Source organism: Oryctolagus cuniculus, chromosome 16 (assembly GCF_051225735.1).
Source record: "Oryctolagus cuniculus isolate XC-2025 breed Fujian yellow rabbit chromosome 16, ASM5122573v1, whole genome shotgun sequence".
Taxonomy (NCBI): Eukaryota; Metazoa; Chordata; class Mammalia; order Lagomorpha; family Leporidae; genus Oryctolagus; species Oryctolagus cuniculus.
Window position 1 is genome coordinate 52,204,014 of NC_142882.1, and position 21,256 is coordinate 52,225,269.

At 40.3% G+C, this 21,256-nt stretch overlaps 1 protein-coding gene across 3 annotated transcripts in view; it reads left to right on the top strand.

Annotated features, from left to right (window-relative positions):
- The window catches only part of STK31 (serine/threonine kinase 31), an 85,326-nt gene extending 66,066 nt beyond the window's left edge, over positions 1 to 19,260 (top strand). For 2 of the 3 annotated variants that reach the window (XM_051852819.3, XM_051852818.3), the window contains exons 23-24: positions 2,258 to 2,326; positions 18,645 to 19,260. In XM_051852819.3, coding sequence (XP_051708779.2) covers positions 2,258 to 2,326; positions 18,645 to 18,872 — 297 coding nt within the window. In that variant the 3' untranslated portion in view covers positions 18,873 to 19,260. Of the gene's footprint in view, positions 1 to 2,257; positions 2,327 to 4,532; positions 4,864 to 18,644 lie in introns of those variants that run through there. The other variant, XM_089315397.1, reaches the window with a different exon arrangement.
- Positions 19,261 to 21,256: the final 1,996 nt, after the last annotated feature.

Here is a 21,256-nt window from a genome sequence, read left to right on the forward strand (position 1 = left end):
GCCCACTATACCACAGCGCCGGCCCCCCAAATATACTTCTTTTTTTATTATTTTTATTTTTTGACAGGCAGAGTGGACAGTGAGAGAGAGAGACAGAGAGAAAGGTCTTCCTTTGCCGTTGGTTCACCCTCCAATGGCCGACGTGGCTAGCGCACTGCGGCCAGCACACCGTGCTGATCCGATGGCAGGAGCCAGGTACTTCTCCTGGTCTCCCATGGGGTGCAGGGCCCAAGCACTTGGGCCATCCTCCACTGCACTCCCTGGCCACAGCAGAGAGCTGGCCTGGAAGAGGAGCAACCGGGACAGAATCTGGCGCCCCGACCGGGACCAGAACCTGGTGTGCCGGCACTGCAAGGCGGAGGATTAGCCTAGTGAGCCACGGCGCTGGCCCAAATATACTTCTTTACCTACCTCCTCCATATTTTGATGTTATTTTTAAAAGATTTATTTATTTGAAAAACTAGAGTTACACAGAGAAGGAGAGACAGAGAGAAAGGTCTTCCATCTACTGGTTCACTCCCCAAATGGCCACACGATATGAATCTGTTGAGCCAATCCGAAGGCTGGAGTCAGGAGCTTCTTCCTTTTCTCCCACATGGGTTCAGGGGCCCAAGAACTTGGACTATCCTCTGCTACTTTCCCAGGAGCATTAGCAGGGAGCTGGATTGGAAATGGATCAGCTGGGACTCGAACTGACGCCCATATGGGATTCTGGCACTGTAGGCTTTAACACACTACACCAAAGTGCCAGCCCTGATGCTTTGTATTTTAATCCTGTTCTACAAATATTTAATTCCTTTGAGACTTCTCCTTGGCCCATAGATTATTTAGAACTGTGATGTTTAATTTTCAGGTTTAGAGATTTTCTTGTTGTATATGAGAATCCTTCAAAAAGTTGTAGAAAATGGAATTAGAAGATAAGTTTATTTTGGTGCAGTAAAGTTTGGATATCTGTGCGTAGGATAGATCTTTTAAAAGTCCATGGAGGGGTCACTGCTGTGGTGCAGCGGGTTAAAGCCCTGGCCTGAAGTGCTGGCATTCCATATGGGCGCCGATTCTAGTCCTGACTGCTCCTCTTCCGATCCAGCTCTCTGCTATGGCCTGGGAAAGTAGTAGAGGATGGCCCAAGTCCTTGGGCCCCTGCACCCACGTAGTAGACCTGGAATAAGCTCCTGGCTCCTGGCTTTGGATCCACACAACTCTGGCTGTTGGCGGCCATCTGGGGAGTTTACCAGCGGTTGAAAGACCTGTCTCTACCACTCTCTGTAACTCAAATAAATAAAAATAAATTTTTTTAAAAGTCCATGGAAAGTGTGTATTAGGAAAAAAACTATGAATGGGGGCCAGTGTTGTGGTGTAGCTGGTAAAGCTGCCACCTGCGATGCTGGTTCATGTCTTGGTTGCTCCACATGTATTCCAGCTCCCTGTTAATGTGCCTGAGAAAGCACCAGAGGATGGCCCAAGTGCCTGGGCCCCTGTGCTTATGTGAGAGACCTGGAGGAGGCTCCTGGCTCCTGGCTTCTCAGACCCGATCATTGCAGCCATTTGGGGAGTAAACCAGTGGATGGAAGATCTATCTCCTCTCTCTTTAACTGTCTTTTAAATAAATAAATAAATAAATCTAAAAAAAAAAAAAAGAACCTATGAATGGCTTTCTAATTTGTTTTACACAAAGTAAATTTATTTTCATTTTACTTAAGAGGCAGAGAGACAGAAGAGAGACCTTCCATGCACTGGTTCACTCACCAAATGCTCACAAGAGCTGGAGCTGGGCAAGGTTGAAGCCAGGGGCCTGGAACTCCATCCAGGTCTCCTACATGGTTGGCAGGGACTCAAGTACTTGAGTTCACTTACTGCCTTCCAAGGTGCCCATTGGCAGGAATCTGGAATCAAGAGCAGAGCCAAGACTGCAGCACAGGCACTCCAATATGGGATGTGGGTCTCTTAACCAGTGGCTTAACTGCTATGCTAACTTCATTCCCCAGGACTACTAAGTTCTAAACACAACTTTTTTTTATTAATTGAAAAAATATTAAAGTGTTTTTAGTGTGCACATCTACTCTGGTTGAAACTTTAAGAACCCTAGGAAGCATTTGATCACTCTTGAAAATGGTTTTACCGTACAAAGAACTCACCTGATTTCTTTAAGTGTGCTTTTCTGTAGTCAACAGAATCTGAAGAGGTCTAGATTTGACTTTTTTATAGAATCAGTAGTTTGATACTTTGGAAATTTATTTATTCTTATTTTGTTTTACAGCTTTCTGTTCAAAACCAGGAATTTGAAACAAATGAAGATGGAATCCCAAAAGTGGATCAGTTTCATTTGGTATGTAAATTTTTTTTGTTATATATTGGTTTGAAACATGCACAGTTATGCAAACTTAAGTATTTGGAAACATCTTTCAATTTTTGTAAGAATCCAAAAATAGCACTTATGATAAACAAGGTTTGGAAAAATTCAATGCCCTGCTTAGCACCATTGCCAGAATTTAACATTGCTGAGTTGTGTGTTTGTCACACTGATGATATAAATAATTAATAATTAAGGATAAATATTGTATACTGTGTATTCCAAGATTATATTAAAGTTAATGTTTTATTGCAATTTAGCTTTTTACAGTACTTAAATACTTTTTTAAAAAAGATTTATTTTTATTTATTTGAAAGGCAGAGTTACAGAGAGAGAGAGAGGGAAAGACAGTGGTCTTCCATCTGCTGGTTCACTCCCCAATTAGTCACAATAGCGGGGCTGAGACAGCTGAAGCCAGGAGCCGGGAGCTTCATCCTTGTTTCCCATGTGGGTGCAGGTCCCAAGCACTTGGGCCATTCTCTGTTGCTTTCCCAGGCAAATTAGCAGTGAGCTGGATTGGAAGTGGAGCAGCTGCAACTCAAACTGGTGCCCATATGGGAAGCTGGCATTGCAGATGGCAGCTTAGTCTACTGTGTCTCAGCACTGGCTCCTTAAATACTTTTTTTTTTTTTTTTTGGTGATCTATCTATGCCATTGTGCTTGCTTTGTCATTCATGTATGTGTTCAGCCAGGATTCTTTGAACATGTAGACTATACTGGGAATTGAACCAGGTGCTGGAATGGCAAGAATTGCCTCATTGAAAATTAATAATTTAGAAATGTGAACAAGTAAACAACAGAGACATGTAAGTATAGTATAAGAAAGTACTTTGGGAGAAGCTTTTTAGTTCCTCAGAGAAAGTGGGAATCCGGTAAACTAAGAGGTTAAATATGATGGCGAGTCTAAATTTTATGGTCAGTCTGTAGAAGTCCTCATGCCATTTTGATAGTTTGGACTACAGTGAAGGAATATAATTTTGCTTAGTCATAGTCCCTTATTTGACCACAGAAATATTCTGTCTTATAGTGCCTACTAATATATCATGAAATTTTTAACAACACCCTTAGAAACGACTTTGCCACTCTTCTTTGATAGCAGTGAAAAGTATTCACAGCTTTTAGGAGATTATGAAAGTGTGTGTTGTGCTTCCTTAGCTATTTCTGTGGAATGGGGTGGCAAAGAAGATTGATAAAGGTTTATGCTTTCAGAAAAATCTGTGATGAAAATTTCTTGTTATTTGTCAATGACCGACAGTGAACACCTGAAGCCCCTGGCCTTTCAGGTCAGAAGACAGATTACTTTCTACTAAGTTATTCTGAAATTTCACAACTGAAAAGACATCTATTATCTTAGAGTTTTGTGAGCCAGGAGTCTGGGGCATGCTTATTTGGCTCCTCAGTTTCAGAGTTGCTCACAGGCTGCCAACCAGTGTTGGCTTGCAGTTCTCATCTTAGAGCCCAGCTGTGGACTGAGAGGCCTCCAAGCACACATATTTGTCCTTGGAGTTCAGTTTGTTTCAGTTGGGAGGCCGGGGGGCCTGAGGTCCCGTGTTCTTTTCTGGTTGTTGGCCAGAGGTAGATTCGTTCCTTTGCCATATTTCCATCATGGAGCTTGTTTCATCAGAGTGTATGAGCAGAGAATGCAGTAGAGTCTATTAGCTTGTTGTACCTGAGCGAGTGCAAACAAAGGAGCTCCACACATTGATAAAATTTGATGGTCCTTTATTGCCGGCGATGGAGAGTGGGATCATGCCCTAAAGAACTCTTGACACTGAAGCCCAAAGCAACAGGGTTGATAAAGGCAAAAACCACAAAATCAGGAGGGGAATTCATGGTTGCTAGGAACAGGGGGGAATACGTGGTTACCAGGGTCAAGCTGACCTAAAACCTATGGGAAACTAGTATCAATTATAATCTTGACAATACCAGTTATAATCTTAACAATTCCAATTATAATCTTGACATTGCTCTAGGTATTGGTTTTAATCATATGTAGGACATAGGCAAATTACATTTTTATCATTAACCCAGGTGTAGCCTACCCACTTCCAAGCGATCATGGTAGGGGGTTTCTGTGCTCTGCCAAGTGTGATGTAGTGGACTGCTGTTGTTCAACTGTTTTAGATCATAGTTTCAGACCAGAGTCTCACGGTGGGGGGTGTGTGTGTGTGTGCTTTCCCAGAATGGAGTCTCAAGTGCTCCAAAATGGAGTCCCTACTGTCAAGGTGTTACTTCAAGCTAAACAGAAGTCAGAGTTCATCACCAGCTCCGAGATGTGGCATCCCATCACTCTGCTTCATGAGCGTGCTTTGGAAAGTTTGTGGAAAGTGGAATGAAAATATGTTTATTTTGGTGCACATAATAATGAAATCCATGCATAGCTTTTTCATAATATGTGTTTCTGTGAACTTTTGGAAGACCCCATGTTTTATCTTTGTTAGAAACAATTTTGTAGGCCCAGCCTACATTTGCAGAGAAGGGATTACAGAAGGGCTTGAGATGCTGGGCTCCCTGCTAGTTGTACGTATAATGAAGATGAATAAATACATGGTCTCTGTTGACTATGGGCTTGTGTAGTATTTGCGTCTATGATCTGAGGCAGCTATCAGTGCTGGGCATGGGATTGTCTTTCCTTACATTTTGTGCCTGCACACAAGGCACCACACTGAAGTCTGGACTTTGGAGATGGCACTCCACAGATGGAGAAGAATTCCATGAATTCATGGAATCAGGAAGTTTAAAGAGTTATTAGAGAATAATTAACTTGTCAGAAAAATTCCTCCAAAAATATCAACAGATGACATTCAGCCTCTGCTTAAGTATTTGTAAGTTGAGGGTAACCCATGTCACTGTTGTTAAATTTCATGTTTATTTTAAGGTTAATTCCTACAAAAAGATAACATGTAGATGATACAAAATTCTCAAGTTACCAAAGGAAGCATGTAAGTAATCTATGTGCACTATCTCCCTTTTCCCAAATCCTCTCCATAGAAACACCAGCACTCCTGCTCATTTCTTGTACATCTTTCCAGGAATATCTATGTATGAATTTGTTATTTAAAAATAGATTATTATTTTAATATGTTTTTAAAAAATACATGGCATTTATTTGTGGTCTGTAAACTCAGTGAGGGCAGGGGCTATATACTGTGCCTCATTTTATCCCCTCTATCCCCTATGCAAGGGTAGGCATAGTAAAGGGCTTAAGTATTTGTTGAATGAAGGAGCCTTGCTTCCTTATATTTTCATAGTGAACATTCTTAATTTCTTGGGCCTTTTTTTTCTCCCATTTCCTTCATGTTTTTAATTCTTCTGGAATTCACTTTTACATATGACCTGAAGTAAGGATATGATTTTATCTTTGTGTGGACTGTTAGTTAATCCAGCACCATTTATTCAGTAGTCTTATTCTCTACTGATTAATAATACCCTCTGTCCTATGCCAAATTTCCATGCACTGAGGAATCTGCTAGGGGCTCTTTCTGTGTCACAGACTTGTTTTCTGACCCATTGCCATGTTGCACTGCTGTAAATACTGTGCCTTTGTTGAAGGCTTTGGCTTTCCTTCTGGACCTTTTTCTTCAATGCTGTCTTGGCTGTTATTTTATTGTCCCTCATGAATTTTGGCACCGACTTGTTAAGTTCTCTGAAAAACACTCTTCAGACTTGGGATTATGTTGAATTTATAGGTTAATCTGAAGGATAATTGCTATCTTAATGAAAACATTATCTTTGTAGTAAGGGAAATAGTATTTCTCCACTTATCTAGGACTTGTTTTACATATTGCTGTATCACATTGAATCTAGTTATTATTATCTTTAATAACTTAGCATGTCTGAAATTGAACTGTATGCTATAGGCTGGTGCCATGGCTCAATAGGCTAATCCTCCACCTGCGGCGCCGGCACCCCGGGTTCTAGTCCCGGTCGGGGCATTGGATTCTATCCCGGTTGCTGCTCTTCCAGTCCAGCTCTCTGCTGTGGCCCAGGAGTGCAGTGGAGGATGGTCCAAGTCCTTGGGCCCTGCACCTGCATGGGAGACCAGGAGAAGCACCTGGCTCCTGGCTTCAGATCAGCGCGGTGTGCCAGCTGCAGCACGCTGGCTGCAGCGGCCATTGAGGGGTGAACCAACAGAAAAGGAAGACCTTTCTCTCTGTTTCTCTCTCTCTCCCTGTCCACTCTGCCTGTCCAAAAAAAAAAAAAAAAAAAAATATGCTATAAAGATTTTTTATCATGTTTCATAATTTAATGGTATTTTCTTTAATTTTCATGTTAATATGTTATTAATACAAAAAGAACAGATTCAGTGTGGTTCCTAGACACAATTCTAAAATACACAGATGTTTTCCTTCCAGTTTGGCAGTGTTTTAATTTGCTTATTATTTTAAGGTGTTTTAAATTCAATGAAATGATTTTCAGTAAAGTTTTATAATCAGTTTTGAACAATTTTATTGAGAAATAATCTATCCTTATAATTTATCCATTTAAATTAGTTTTTAGTGTAGTCATAAATATATGCAGCCATCGCCACAGTCAATTTTAGGATATTCTCATCACCTACAAAAGGAACCTGGAAACTCTTCTGCTATCACCTCCCTTGTCTCCACCCCCTACTCTAACCCTAAGCAATTACTAGTCTGTTTTATGTGCCTGTAGATTTATCTGTCCGTTCTGCAGATTTATATGAATGGGATCATATAGTATCTCAGCTTTGATGACTTCTTTCACTTAGCATAATTTTTCAAGGTTTGTGCAAATTATAATATCAGTACTTTTTAAAGCATTTTTTAATTTTATTTTTTAGTTAGTTTTTAACAGATTGAATATGTTTTATATGGAACAATTCTAAGAAAATAATGATATTCCTTTCCTCCCTCCCTCCCCCGGCCTCCCACCTGCCTTCCTCTCCCTTTCTGTCTTTTTGTTGTTGGGATAACATATTTTAAATTTATATTACAGCAAAAAGACTTAATATTTCACAAAATAAGAAGTTTAATGAGTAAAAAGCTAAAAGACCCTAGTTTAGTGGGAATATGGACAATGGCTATAAACAGTAGCTTAATGGAAAAAATGACCATATCACCCATATATAGTAAATTTTAAAGTAATCACAGTTCATTAAAACTATAGTAGAGTAACATTCTTAACCATTGATTTGACAAAGTATAAAGCAAGTTTTACAAAACTATATTTGCAGCAGTACTGATACACAGACGGTTTTTTTTGTTGTTGTTGTTGTTGTTTCTTAAATTTTAGTTTCCACATACAAGGGAGCACGTGCAGTATTTGTCTTTCTCTGTCTGGCTTATTTTATTCAACATGATGTCCTCTAGTTATGTCCAATTTACTGCAAATGGTAGAATTTCTTTTTTATAGCTGAAAAGTATTCCATTGTATATGTATACCACATTATCTTTATCCATTCATCTGATCATGAACACCTTGGTTGGTTCCAAATTTTGGCTATTTTGAACAGTGCAGTTATAAATATGGTAGTGCAGGTATCTTTTTGATAGTGTTGGAGTCTTTTCCCTATATACCCAGTAGTGGTATTACTAAATCATATGACAAATCTATTTCTAATGTTTTAAGATATTTCCACATTGTTTTCCACGGTGGCTGAACTAATTTACATTCTCACCAACAGTGTATTACTGGTCCCCTTTCTCCACATCCTCTCCAGCATCCTCTGTATGTTTTGGAATTTAGGCATTCTGATAGAGGTGAGGTGATATCTCATTGTAGTGTTCATTTGCATTTCCTTGATAGCTAGTAATGTTGAGTGTTTTTCCATATATTTGTTGGCCATTTGTATTTCTTCTTCTTCTTCTTTTTTTTTTTTTTTTTTTTTTTAGGTTTATTTGGTTGGTTGAAAGGCAAAGTTGCAGAGATAGATAAGGAGACACAAAGATCATCCATCTGATGATGGTTCACTCCCAAATGGCTGCGATGACCAGGGCTGGGGCCAGACCAAGGCTAGGAGCCAGGAACTTCCTCCAGGTCTCCCACGTGGATGCAGGGACAAAAGGACTTGAGCCATCCTCTGCTGCCTTACCAAGCGCATTAGCAGGGAGCTGGATCAGAAGTGGAGCAGTCAGGACTCGAACCAGAGCCCGTATGGGATGCTGGTGCTGCAGGCCATGTCTTTAACATGCTGTGCCACGGTGCCAGCCCCTGTATTTCTTCTTTTGAGAACTATCAGCGAAAGAGTCTGAGTTTGAGATAATCCCATTTGTTTAGTTTTGTTTTTATTGCCTGTGTTTTGGGGGCCTTGTTCAAAAAGTATTCCCATACACCAATGTCTTGGAGTGTTTTCCCTAGATTTTCTTCCAGCAACTTCATAGTCCCTGGTTTTAAATTTTTGTCTTAGATCCATCTTGAGTTGATTTTTATGTGTGGTGAGAGATATAGATCTAATGTCATTCTTCTACACACTCACACACACACACATAAATGGAATAGATCTCTCTTTCTCTCTCTCTCTATATATATATTCTCATCCTCATGTTATATGTGTATATGTATATGTATATATATAGTGGTGTCATGTGTTTTCATATTTACTTCTAGTGCAGGATACCCTTCAGAATTTTTTTTTTTTTTGACAGGCAGAGTGGACAGTGAGAGAGAGAGAGAGAAAGGTCTTCCTTTGCCGTTGGTTCACCCTCCAATGGCCGCCATGGCTGGCGCGCTGCGGCCGGTGCACCGTGCTGATCCAATGGCAGGAGCCAGGTACTTCTCCTGGTCTCCCATGGGGTGCAGGGCCCAAGTACTTGGGCCATCCTCCACTGCACTCCCGGGCCACAGCAGAGAGCTGGCCTGGAAGAGGGGCAACCGGGACAGACTCTGGCACCCCGACCGGGACTAGAACCCGGGGTGCCGGCGCCGCAAGGCGGAGGATTAGCCTAGTGAGCTGCGGCGCTGGCCCAGAATTTCTTTTAAGCTTGGTCTGCTGGTTGTGAATTCTCTCAGTTTTGATATATAATCCATTTTGCCAGCACTATGTGTTGAAGCGATTATCCTTACTCCACGGTATGGTCTGAGAACATTTGTCAAAAATCAGTTAGCTTTATGTATGTGGATTAATTTCTGGGCTGTCTGTTCTGTTCCACTGCTCTGTGTATTAGTTTTTTATGCCAGTACCATGATGTTTTAATTACCATAGCTTTGTAATATGCCAACCTAAGTCTTTTGGTTGTAGAACTTAATCTATTTACTTTCAAGGTTAGTATTGATAGACAGGGACTAAGACCTGTCATTTTGTTGGTTGGGTAATGGTTCCGCCTGCTCTGTTAGTGAATTTGGTGGTGTCATGTGTTTTCATATTTACTTCTAGTGCAGGACGCCCTTCAGAATTTCTTTTAAGCTTGGTCTGGTGGTTGTGAATTCTCTCAGTTTTTGGTTATCTGGAAAATACTTTATTTCTCCTTCAGTTTTAAAGGATAGCTTTGCTGGTTGGAAGTTTTTCTTTTAATACCTTGACTATATCATCCCATTTTCTTCTGGTCTGTAGGGTTTCTGCTGAGAAGTCTGATGTTAATCTAATTGGTTTTCCTTCATATGTAATTTAGCGTTTTCTCTGTCTTTAGGATTCTCTCCTTTAGACAGCATCTTATGGTGTTAGCCCCCAGAAGCTAAGGTGAATGTGAGCATAGCTCTGGGGCTAATGCCCAAAACCCTCCACAGTTGTGGGATGCAGGGGATCTGTCCTTTGCACCACGTACTGCCCTGACTCTGACTCTGACTCTGACACTGGTAGGAGTGGGACAGCGAGGCACTGCCAGACTTTGCAGCCGAGTATTGCGCTCTGTGGGAGTTGGGGAGGAGAAGGAAGAAATGACGCTTCCCTGCTGCAAGTCCAGCTGTTGCTCAGACCCCAGTCAGCTCCCTAGGCTCAAGTAAAAGTCAGTGGATGACTTTTTTAGCTCAGACTTCCCTCTGAGCTAAAACTGCAAGTTGCGGGGTGTGAGGCAGTTTCTTCCTACCTTGATATGGTAAGATGGTGGCTGGCAGCTGCTGCATCCGCCTTCTCTCCTCTTGTCCAGTGGAGTCTTGGTTGTGCTTTCACTTATTTGCCAGAAATTTCTGTCAGTCAGACTCCGGAAACGTCCATCTAGCGTGGCTGTACCCTGTTCAGCCACTTTGGATCCTCCATGTACAGTATCAGTACTTTTTTTTTTTTTTTAATTTCTCAACAATACTGTGTTGAACAGATATACTACATTTTATTTATTGTTTGTTGATGGACATTTGAGTTGTTTCTACCTTTTGCCTATTATGAATAATGCAGCTCTAAACATGTGCATACAAGTTTTTGTCTGGACATATGTTTTCATATCCGTGGGAGTGGAATGACTGGATCACGTGGTAACTCTGCATTTAGATGTTTCAAGAACTGCTGGGCTGTTTTCCAAAGGAGTGACACCATTTTAAATTTCCAACAGCAGTGTGTCAGGGTGCCAGTTTCTCCTCATCCTAGCCAACACTTGCTGTCTGACTTTGTGATTCTAGCTGTCTTGTGAGTGTGAAATAGTGCCTCAGTATGTTTTGATTTGCATTTTCCTGGTAACCCATGATGTTGAGCATCCTTTTATGTGTTTATTAGGCATTTGTTTATCTTCCTTGGAAAATTGCCATACAGAGCTTTATTTATTTATTTATTCAGGTATTCTGGTGTTTATTTTTATTTATTTTTTGACAGGCAGAGTTAGACAGAGAGAGACAGAGAGAAAGGTCTTCCTTCCGTTGGCTCACCCCTGAAATGGCCACTACGGCTGGCGCACTGTGCCGATCCAAGCCAGGAGCCAGGTGCTTCTTCCTGGTCTCCCATGTGGGTACAGGGCCCAAGGACCTGGGCCATCCTCCACTGCACTCCTGGGCCACAGCAGAGAGCTGGACTGGAAGAGGAGCGACTGGGACAGAATCCGGCACCCCAACCGGGACTAGAACCCGGGGTACCGGCACCGCAGGCGGAGGATTAGCCAAGTGAGCCGCAGCGTCGGCCCTGGTGTTTATTTTTATAAATATGTTTATAGTTATATAATTTTGGAGCAATATTTATTCATTAAAGAAAGCAGAGATACTACAGATAAGTGGAAACAAAAATTTTAAAGCCACACCAGCCAATTACAATAGGTGATGTTTTCATCCTTTACCCATTATTTTTTTATATTGTTGTTTTTACTTACTTGACACTTTGACCATTAATTTTTTAAAAGATATTTTGTTTGAGGGACAGACAGAAATTGTGACAAAGGTAATTAATATGAGATGTTAATAGGGGAAGCAGGGTGAGGAGTATAAAGGAAATCTTTGTATTACTATCTTTGTATTTTTGTTTTGTAACTTTGTTCTGACATAACATGTTAAAAAATAATGGGAGAAAGCATGCATGTTTTCCCTTAGGCAGGCTCATTCCCTAAACGCCTGCGATGTTGGGACTGGGCCAGAGCTGAAGCTGGGAGCCAGGGATTCCAATCCAGGTCTCCCATGTGGGTGGCATGAACCCCATTGCTAGGGTCTGAATTATCAGGAAGCTGGAATCAGGAGCTGGAGGCCAGCATTGAACCCATGTGGGCTAGCTCAGATGTCTGCCACCCTTTGCCAATTTTTAAATCAGGTTATTGTCTTTTCATTATTGAGTTGTTGAAAGTTTCTTACTTGAATTTTCTTACTTGATTTGCAAATATATTCTCTATATCTATGGGTGGTATTTTCACTTTCTTTATGATGTTGTTTGAAGCACAAAAGTTTCTAATTTTTACAAAAGCCATTGTTTCCTTTGTTGCTTATGCTTTCAGTGCCAAATCTAAGAGTCCTTTGCCAAATCTAAAGTCACTAAAATTTTTCTCTGTTTCTTCTTAGAGTTTTAGGATTTTAGATTTTTACATGTAGATCTTTGATATATTTCAAGTTTAATTTTGAATATTGAAGTGTAAAGTTACAGCTTCCTTGTTTTGCATGTGACTGTTCATTTGCTCTGGCATCATTTATTAAGAAGACTGTTTCTTTCTCCATTGAATGGTCTTTACACCCGTGTCAACATCAGTTGACCGTAAATGTATTGATTTGTTTCTAAACTTTCAAGTCTATTGCATTGATCTACAGATGCTTGTAGACTTACAGTGGGATGAAATCCAGATAAATCCATTATAAGAAGAAATAGAGTAAGTTCAAAACTAATGAATACACTGGATGCACAGAACTGCATAGCTTAGCACACAGTGAACTGTGGAGTATTGGTTAGTTACCCTTGTGATCACATGACTGGGAACTGTGGTTTGCTGTAGCTGCCCAGAATTGGAGAGTTCATCATAGTACACAGTGCTAACCTGAGAAAAGTTTGAAATTCAGAATTTAAATATTTTTTTTTCTGAATTAACATTGCTTTCAACCATTATAAAGTCAAACCATTGTAAATTGGGGACTAATTGTTTATACCTGGTCTTTTTCTCATATCATAGTGTCTTGATTACCATTGCTGTGTAATTGAAAAATGTAAGTTCTCCTGCTTTGTTCCTTTGGCAGGATTGTTCCATCTATTCTAAGTCCCCTGCTATTCTATGTGAATTTCAAAATTCAGTTGTCGGTTTCTCCAAATAAGTCACTTGAGATCCTGATAAGGGTTGTGTTTGATATGTAGTTCAGTTTGGGGACTATTGCCATCTTACAATCTTTTTTTTAAAAAAGATTTATTTATTTATTTGAAAGTCAGTTACACAGAGAGAGGTGAGGCAGAGAGAGAGAGGTCTTCCATCCACTGGTTCACTCCCCAGTTGGCTGTGCTGCCGGAGCTCTGCGCTGATCTGAAGCGGGGAGCCAGGAGCTTCTTCCGGGTCTCCCATGTGGGTACAGAGGCCCAAGCACTTGGGCCATCTTCTACTGCTTACCCAGGCCATAGCAGAGAGCTGGATGGGAAGTAGAGCAGCCGGGTCTCAAAACCCACGCCCATATGGAATGCCATCACTTCAGGCCAGGGCATTAACCCGCTGCACCACAGCGCCAGCCCCCACCATCTTAACAATCTTAATAAGTCTTTTGATCCATAAGCATGGGGTTTTTTCTCCATTATGTAGATATTTAATTTATTTCAATTTTTTTTTATTTTTCAGAATATAAATTTTACACTTCTCTCTTTAAATTTATCCCTAAGTCGGAGGGGGTTTTTAGTCTAACTGTTAAGATGCCTGCATCTCACATTGGGAGTGCCTATGTTTGAGTCCTGACTCTGGTTCTGGACTCCAGCTTCCTGCTGTTGTAGACTTTGGGAAGCTGTGGTGGTGTTCAGTTGGGTTCCTGATACACATATGGGGATTTGGATTGTATTCCCTCTCCCAGTTTCAGCCTGGCCCAGCCCCAGCTGTTGTTGGCATTTGTGGAGTGAACTAGTGGAGGCAGCGTGTGTGTGAGGGGACTCTCTATCTCTGTCTACCTCTCAAATAAAAAAATGTTAAACAAATTTATTACTAATTATGTTACTTTTCTGATGCTATTGTGAATAAAATGTTTTATTTTATTTTTTGGTTGTTCATTGCAAGTGTATAAAAATAGTTAACTTTTTTGTATTGATCCTAGATCTTGCAGGTGGGCTGACTTCATTAATTCTGATTTTTAGTAGTTTTTTTTAGTGTTTTATATAAGTGCTATCTATTGATAGATATAGTTTTACTTATTTTTTTCCAGTCTTTTTTTAAAGGACTGATTTTTTAAAAAAGGTTTATTTATTTATTTACTTGAAAGGCAGAAATAGAAGGAGAGAGAGACAGTCTTCCATCTGCTGTTTCACCCCCACGTGGCTGCAATGGCTGGGGCTAGACCAGGCCAAAGCCAGGAGCCAGGATCTTCATCAGTCTCCCACATAGATGCTGGGGCCCAAATACTTGGGCCATCGTCTGCTGCTGTCCCAGGCACATTAGCAGGGAGCTACATCAGAAGTGGAGCAGCTGGGACTCAAACTGGCACCCATATGGGATGGTGGCACTGCAGGCAGAGGTTTAAACTGCCATGCAACAGTGCTGGCCCCTGGATTTCTCTTATTTATTTATTTTTTTCTACCTACAATCTTCTATACAATGTTGAGCAGACATCTTTGCCCTGAAAGGGGAAAGTATGTCTTTCACTATTAAATATGTTAATTAGGAGTTTTTGGTAGATGCTGTTTACCAGGTTGAGGAAGTTTCCTTCTATTCTCTTTCATTTCATCCTGTTCTATTCTGTTAAAGTCTTTTTTCCCTTAATCATAAAATGGCACTGTATTTTTTTCCTACATTGAGACCATCTTTTTTTCTATTGATATGAAGCATTATATTAGCTAACTTCAGAAGGTTAAACCAACCATGGACTCTTGGGGTAAACCCCGTATGATCATGGTGTATAGTTATATAAAAATATTTCTGGATTCAATTTGTTGAGAAGCTGTGAAACAAATATGTAAGAGATACTGGTCTTTAGTTTTTTCTTTTTTTATGTATGATGTCTTTGGTCTTCATTTCAGGGTACTGCTGACCTCATAGAATGAGTAGGAAGTATTCTCTCTATTTTTTTGAAGAGTACATATGAGGAACTGATATTATTTCTTTTCTTGAAAGATTGATTGATTGATTTGAGAGGCAGAGTTATAGAGAGAGGGAGAGACAGAAGGAGAGGTCTTCCATCTGCTGGTTCCTCCCCAAATGGTTGCAGCAGTGGAACTGGGTTGATCGGAACCCAGGAGACAGGACCTTTCTTCCGGGTCTCCCACACTGTGCAGGGACCGAAGCACTTGAGCCATCTTCCACTGCCTTCCCAGGCCATAAGCAGAGAGCTGTATCAGAAATGGAGCAGCCGGGACTCGAACCAATGCCCATATAGGATACTGGTGCCTCAGGTGGTGGTGGCTTAACCTACTCTACCATAGTACCGGCCGCAATTTTATTTCTCTAACTTGGTAGAATTCAATGATGAAGATATTTGGACTTGGGCTTTTCTTTATTATTTTTATTATTCCTAGTCTAATATCTTAATTTGTGATAGTTTATTTATATTCTCTATTTCTTCTGAGTCAGTTGAGGAGTTTGTTCATTTTGTCTAAGGCATCTATTTTTTTTTTTTTTTTTTGACAGGCAGAGTGGACAGTGAGAGAGAGACAGAGACAGAGAGAAATGTCTTCCTTTTGCCGTTGGTTCACCCTCCAATGGCCGCCGTGGCCGGCGCACCGCCTAAGGCATCTATTTTATTGGCTTGTAGTTGTCCATATTTTCCTTTATAACCCTTTCTATTTCTGAAGGCTCAGTAGTAATTTCCCCTCTTTGATTTAAGATTCTAGTAACTTGAACATTTTCTTTTTTTCTTAGTCAATCCATATAATGTCAATTTTGTTGATTTTTTTCCCAAACAACCAGCTTTTGATTTAATTGACTTTTTCTGTTCTCTATTTCCTTACTTTCTGTTCTAGTCTTTATTTTCTTCCTGTGCTAGTTTAAATTTAAATTTATTTTAAATTTAAATTTAGTTTGAAACATAAGATATCATCATGCCTTATAAAATTAATAATTTCCATGATTCTCTTATATATATTTATATATATATGTAAAAATTGATACGATTTATCTACAAGAGAGGGAAAGACAGAGTGCTTCCATCTGCTGGTTCACTCCCCAGATGGCTACAATACCTTTTTCCGGATCTCCCACGTGAGTGCAGGGGCCCAAGCACCTGGGCCATCTTCCACTGCTTTCCCAGGCTGTTAGCAGGGAGCTGGATCAGAAGTGGAGATCAGAAGTAGAGCAGTCAGGACTCGAACTGGCATCCCTATGAGGTGGTGGCTTTTACTTGCTACACCACAACATCGGCCCCTCAAATATATGTATTATTAAGTAGCTGTTGTTTTCAAATCAAGACCTCAACAAGATCCACATGTACTGAGTTAATTCTATATCTCATAAATCTCTTTTGATTTATAAATTTTCCCCACACCTTCTTCCTTTTCTTTATGCCATGCATTGGGTGAATTATTTCATTTCCTACTTTTGGAGTTGGCTAATTTCATCCTTCTAGTTTTGTATATTTGCCTTTCCCCCAATTAAAAGCACTGGTAGGCTGGTGCCTTGGCTTACTTGGCTAATCCTTCGCCTGCAGCCCCTGCACCAGTCTGAAAGTCCTGGTTGGGGCGCCGGATTCTGTCCCGGTTGCTCCTCTTCCAGTCCAGCTCTCTGCTGTGGCCCGGGAGGGCAGTGGAGGATGGCCCAAGTGCTTGGGCCCTGCACCCGCATGGGAGACCAGGAGGAAGCACCTGGCTCCTGGCTTCGGATCGGCGCAGCGTGCCGGCTGTAGCAGCCATATGAGGGGTGAACCAACGGAAGAAAGACCTTTCTCTAGTCTCTATCACTGTCTAACTCTGCCTGTCAAAAAAAGAAAAAACAAAAACAAAAATAAAGCAAAAAGCACTGGTAGACAGGGAAGCTTTATGAAACTCAGATATAATGAGAATATTTTATTATTCAGGTTGTTATTTGGTGTCTCGTCACAATAAAATTGATCAGGGGAAGTTAATGTAGAAAGTTTCATTTGTGCAAGGGTGTATCTTTAGTTTTTGTATTCATTTCATTAAAATAATCTATAATATCCTTTAATAGTTGGTGGGACTAGTTTTTTCATTTCTGTGTTTTTATCAGAATTTTTGTGGTTCTTGAAATATTTAAAATTTTTCTAGTTTCAAGGTAAAATATGTATTTATTGGGATCCCATAAGCTTTTTTTTTTTTTTTTTTTGACAGGCAGAATTTTTTTTTTTGAGAGAGAGAAAGGTCTTCCTTCCGTTGGTTCATCCCCCAAATGGCCGCTACGGCCGGCGCACTGCGCCGATCGCATCCAGGAACCAGGTGCTTCCTCCTGGTCTCCCATGCGGGTGCAGGGCCCAAGCACTTGGGCCATCCTCCACTGCCTTCTAGGCCACAGCAGAGAGCTGGACTGGGAGAGGAGCAACCGGGACAGAACCGGTGCCCCAACCGGGACTACAACCTGGAGTACTGGCATCACAGGTGGAGGATTAGCCTAGTGAGCCAGAGAGCCAGCCCTCTATAAGCTTTACAAATTAGGGAAAGTGAAAATATTTATGATGAGAGTCCTTATTGTCCAATTTGTGATAGGACTTTTGTTTGTTTCAAATCTGCTTTTTTGGTTTTGAAAGAGCGTGCTGGTTTTTTTATTTAAATTTTATAATTTTTAGTTTATTTTAAATTTATTTTAGTTTTAAGTTTATTTTATTTTATTTTATTTATTATAGAAGAGACAGAGCAATCTCCCTATCTACTGGTTTGCTTCCCAAATGCCCTCAATGACTAAGGCTCAGTGCTAGGAACTCAATCCAGGCCTCCCATGTAGGTGGCAGGAACTCAGTTACTTGAGCCATCACTGCCGCCTCCAAGGGTCTGTAATAGCAGGAAACTGGAGTCAGGAGCCAGAGCCTGGTATTGAACCCAGTATGCCAGTGTGGGCCACAGTTGCTTTGTCCGGCTCCTTAACTGCTAGGTTAAGTGCCACCTCCCTTCCCTTTGGTTTTTATCTATTGAAGATTCTCTTTAAATATACTTAAAAATATATTCTGTAGAGTGCAGTGTGGATATTGGCATTCATTAATTTATCAAATATTTACTGTTCTAATTTCTGGGGATGAAGTGATAAATGAAGATTTTTAACTTTAAGGGTCTTAGGGTCCAATGAAAACTAGCAACAGACAAATGATTATATTCAGTGTGATGAGAACCTTGACTGGAGTAATGATGATGGCAAATACAAGACTGTTGTTTACTGCTGTTTACTGGAAGGGTGGTGCATAACAAATGCAGGCTCCTTTGTGAGGATGATAAAGGTAGTGGTGGTAGGAGGGTTTCTAGGAGGTGATCACTTCAACACTGGGGCCAGAACAGTTGACTTGGTTAAACAGTTTACCTTTGTGGAAGAAGCATTCCAGTGTGGAATTTTCACAATGTCCAGTTCTGTAAAGGAGGGAAAAAGAGAAGTCATCAAATGTCCTTTGCTGGAATTTCACTTGTTTCTGAAAGATTTTGTTCATGATTCCCTTTTTCCTTTTTTGTTTTTCCCCCAGTAACTCAATAGTAAGTCTCCTTTTACAATAGAATAGAATCTTTAAAAATCTAGAAAATCTTTAAAGATCTAGAAAAGTTTGACTTTACCTCTTGCATCAGTGACAGAGTTTTAGAATTGAATCATCCTTCCTCACAGGTTTGTCCTTTTGTTCATTTTTTTTGTGTGTGTGTGATTTTAGTTGTGTTTTGTAACAAATATTTTTCTTGCAGGATGATAATGTCAAGTCACTCCTCTGTAGCTTGATTTATTGTAGAAGTTCAATGACTGCTGAGCAGGTTTTGAATGCTGAATGTTTCTTGCTACCTAAGGAGAAACCCATTTCAAATGCAGAAAAAGATGCTGAATATACCCAATATAAAAAGGAGGAAGAATTAAAAGTGGAGAACTTGGACAAATATAAGGAAAAGACAAGAAATGGTGAAGCCAATTTTGATTGATAAATTAGTGTTCTGTTAGTTTCATTAAAAAGCTTTTAGTTTGGTTATTAAAATATTTGGAAATGTTCTTTACGTAGTTGCATTGGATCTTTGCTATTCAGGTTGTGAAAAATAAGATTGTTTGGCTATACAAAGTTTTTTTATGTTTTGAAATTTTGTCAAGGTTGGGGTTGTTAAAGAATTTTCTGTATGTAATTTTTGTAACTGAATAATTAGCTTATGACACTTACAGTAAGAAAGATTATTAGGTTGCTGGACAAAGTCTTATGTAGATATTCAGTATGTTGGTTGGCTGATGATAAAGGTTGATAACTTTTATTCAACAAATGATAGTTGACATCTACTTTGTGTCCAGTTCTGGAAATAAAAGGATAAATAAAGTGTGGTCCTTACACTTATGGAGCCCATTGTCTGTTGATAAATTCAGACATACAAACAGATCTTCATAATTCTACACAGGCTCTCCAACGGCAGCTCTGGGCTTGTGGGCTCATAAAGAGGGTGCTCCCTCGGTGGAGGAGTGGTGTCAGGGAAAGCTTTCTGGAGGAAATGACACCTTAATTAAATCTTGAAGGATGAATAGTGAAAGTGAAGACAGGGGCAGGGGTATCCTATTAGCAGAGAAAGCATAATGAGAGCACTGAAAGCAGAAACTGTGTTGTTTTTGTAGTATAAAATACAAGGCACTGAAGCCAGGTAGGTAGCTGAGTGCTTTATTTGAAATCATAAAACAATCATACCTAACAGTTTTATAAAAAATGCAGAATCGTTGAATTATAAACAGCTGTAGCCTCTTGAATTCCATCTTTACCTGCCATCAGGATAGGAGACTAGTGAGAAGGCAGTTACAGTAAAGGAGGTGAGAAATGATGAAAGGAAGACCTAGGGAAGTATAAGTGGAGCTTAATGCAGGACACATTTGTGAAACAGTTAAGAGGCAGAATCATGTGAACTTTATGATTGAGGTGTATTCAGACTACAGCCATACTGCTGTTATGTCTCTAGTTGCCTATTCAGCATCCAGGCATCCTTTCTTTCCTAATAGTAGAGCTTCTGCATTATTTGCAATGGCAGTGAACTCAGCTGGACTGCATTTAGCATTTCCTCGGGTGGTTGAGGCCTCGATCCTCTTCTGGCAGATAAGGCTGTTTGAAAAGATAAGCTGGGTGATGTCCCCTTTGCTTTTATTCCTTCCCTACTGTCTGGAAGCCCACAGGACGGCTAGAATTTGACCTTGAGGATGCAAGCCCTGAACTAGGGTGATGGAGTAGCAAGTTTGAAGGAGCTGTTGTGTCTGATGTACAGCCTCTGGGTTGGCCTCCAGATTTCATGTTGTTTGAGGGAACAGCCACTGACTACATCAGTGTGTGGTTCCTGTACCAGTACTTTCAGCATCCCCTGGGAACCTTTCAGAAACACAGATGCTTGGCACTGCCACTAAATCAGAATTTTTGGGTGGTAGAGCCTGACATTCTGTTTTAACAAGTTCTTAAAGGCATCTGGTAGATACTGAAGGGAACCAACAACACAAAATGAAGCCTTTGCTACCCTTTGACTTTCCTGTTTTGTAATAGAACTTAATTTTAGGTAATTTAGTAATAAAGACACAGAAGTGAATCACATAGCCCTGTTTGCTTTAAAATAAGTAGCCAACTAGAGGGAATGATACAGGCAGGGAAGGATTGGAGCAATGGAAAAAGTCAAGACTGGTACATCTTGCTAACGTAGCTGAGGCAGTGAAAAGGTCCTCCTTTTCAGTCCACACAGCACACTCATAGGATGGCAGTCACTCTAAACAGCACTCTGACCTCAGAATCAATCCTTAAGGCATCCTGGTCTGGCTGAAAAGCCCACAAGAGCATTTCAGGCATGGAAAGCCAAGACACTGTGGCAAAAAATGTCCTATATGAAGGATCTCTGTGAATGAGACACCAGTGGAAAGAAATGGTCATCAAAGAAGGATGTACTTTTCTCTTAAGGGAGGAGAGAACTTCCACTTTGCTTATGGCCTTATCTAAACACTGATGGAGACTGTGGGTTCCATAGGCTTCCATAATCTAGACAGCTCATGTCAAGAGCCTTGGGTAATCACTGATGTCATACATAAGAGTGTTAATTGTTAAATTAACAAGGGTCACTGTGTACTAACTTCCTATGCAGGACCTCCGTCCTCAAAGAGTTGTATTATAATTAAGTCTAAGTGCTCAAAATAGATGTATCATTCTTGGGTGCTTCTTTAAAGTTAATTAAATTTCTAAAAAAAAAAAAAAAGACATTAACTTCAAGATGCAATGACTTTTTTTTTTTTTTTTATCTTTTATTTAATGAATATAAATTTCCAAAGTACGACTCATGGGTTACAATGGCTTCCCCCCCATACCGTC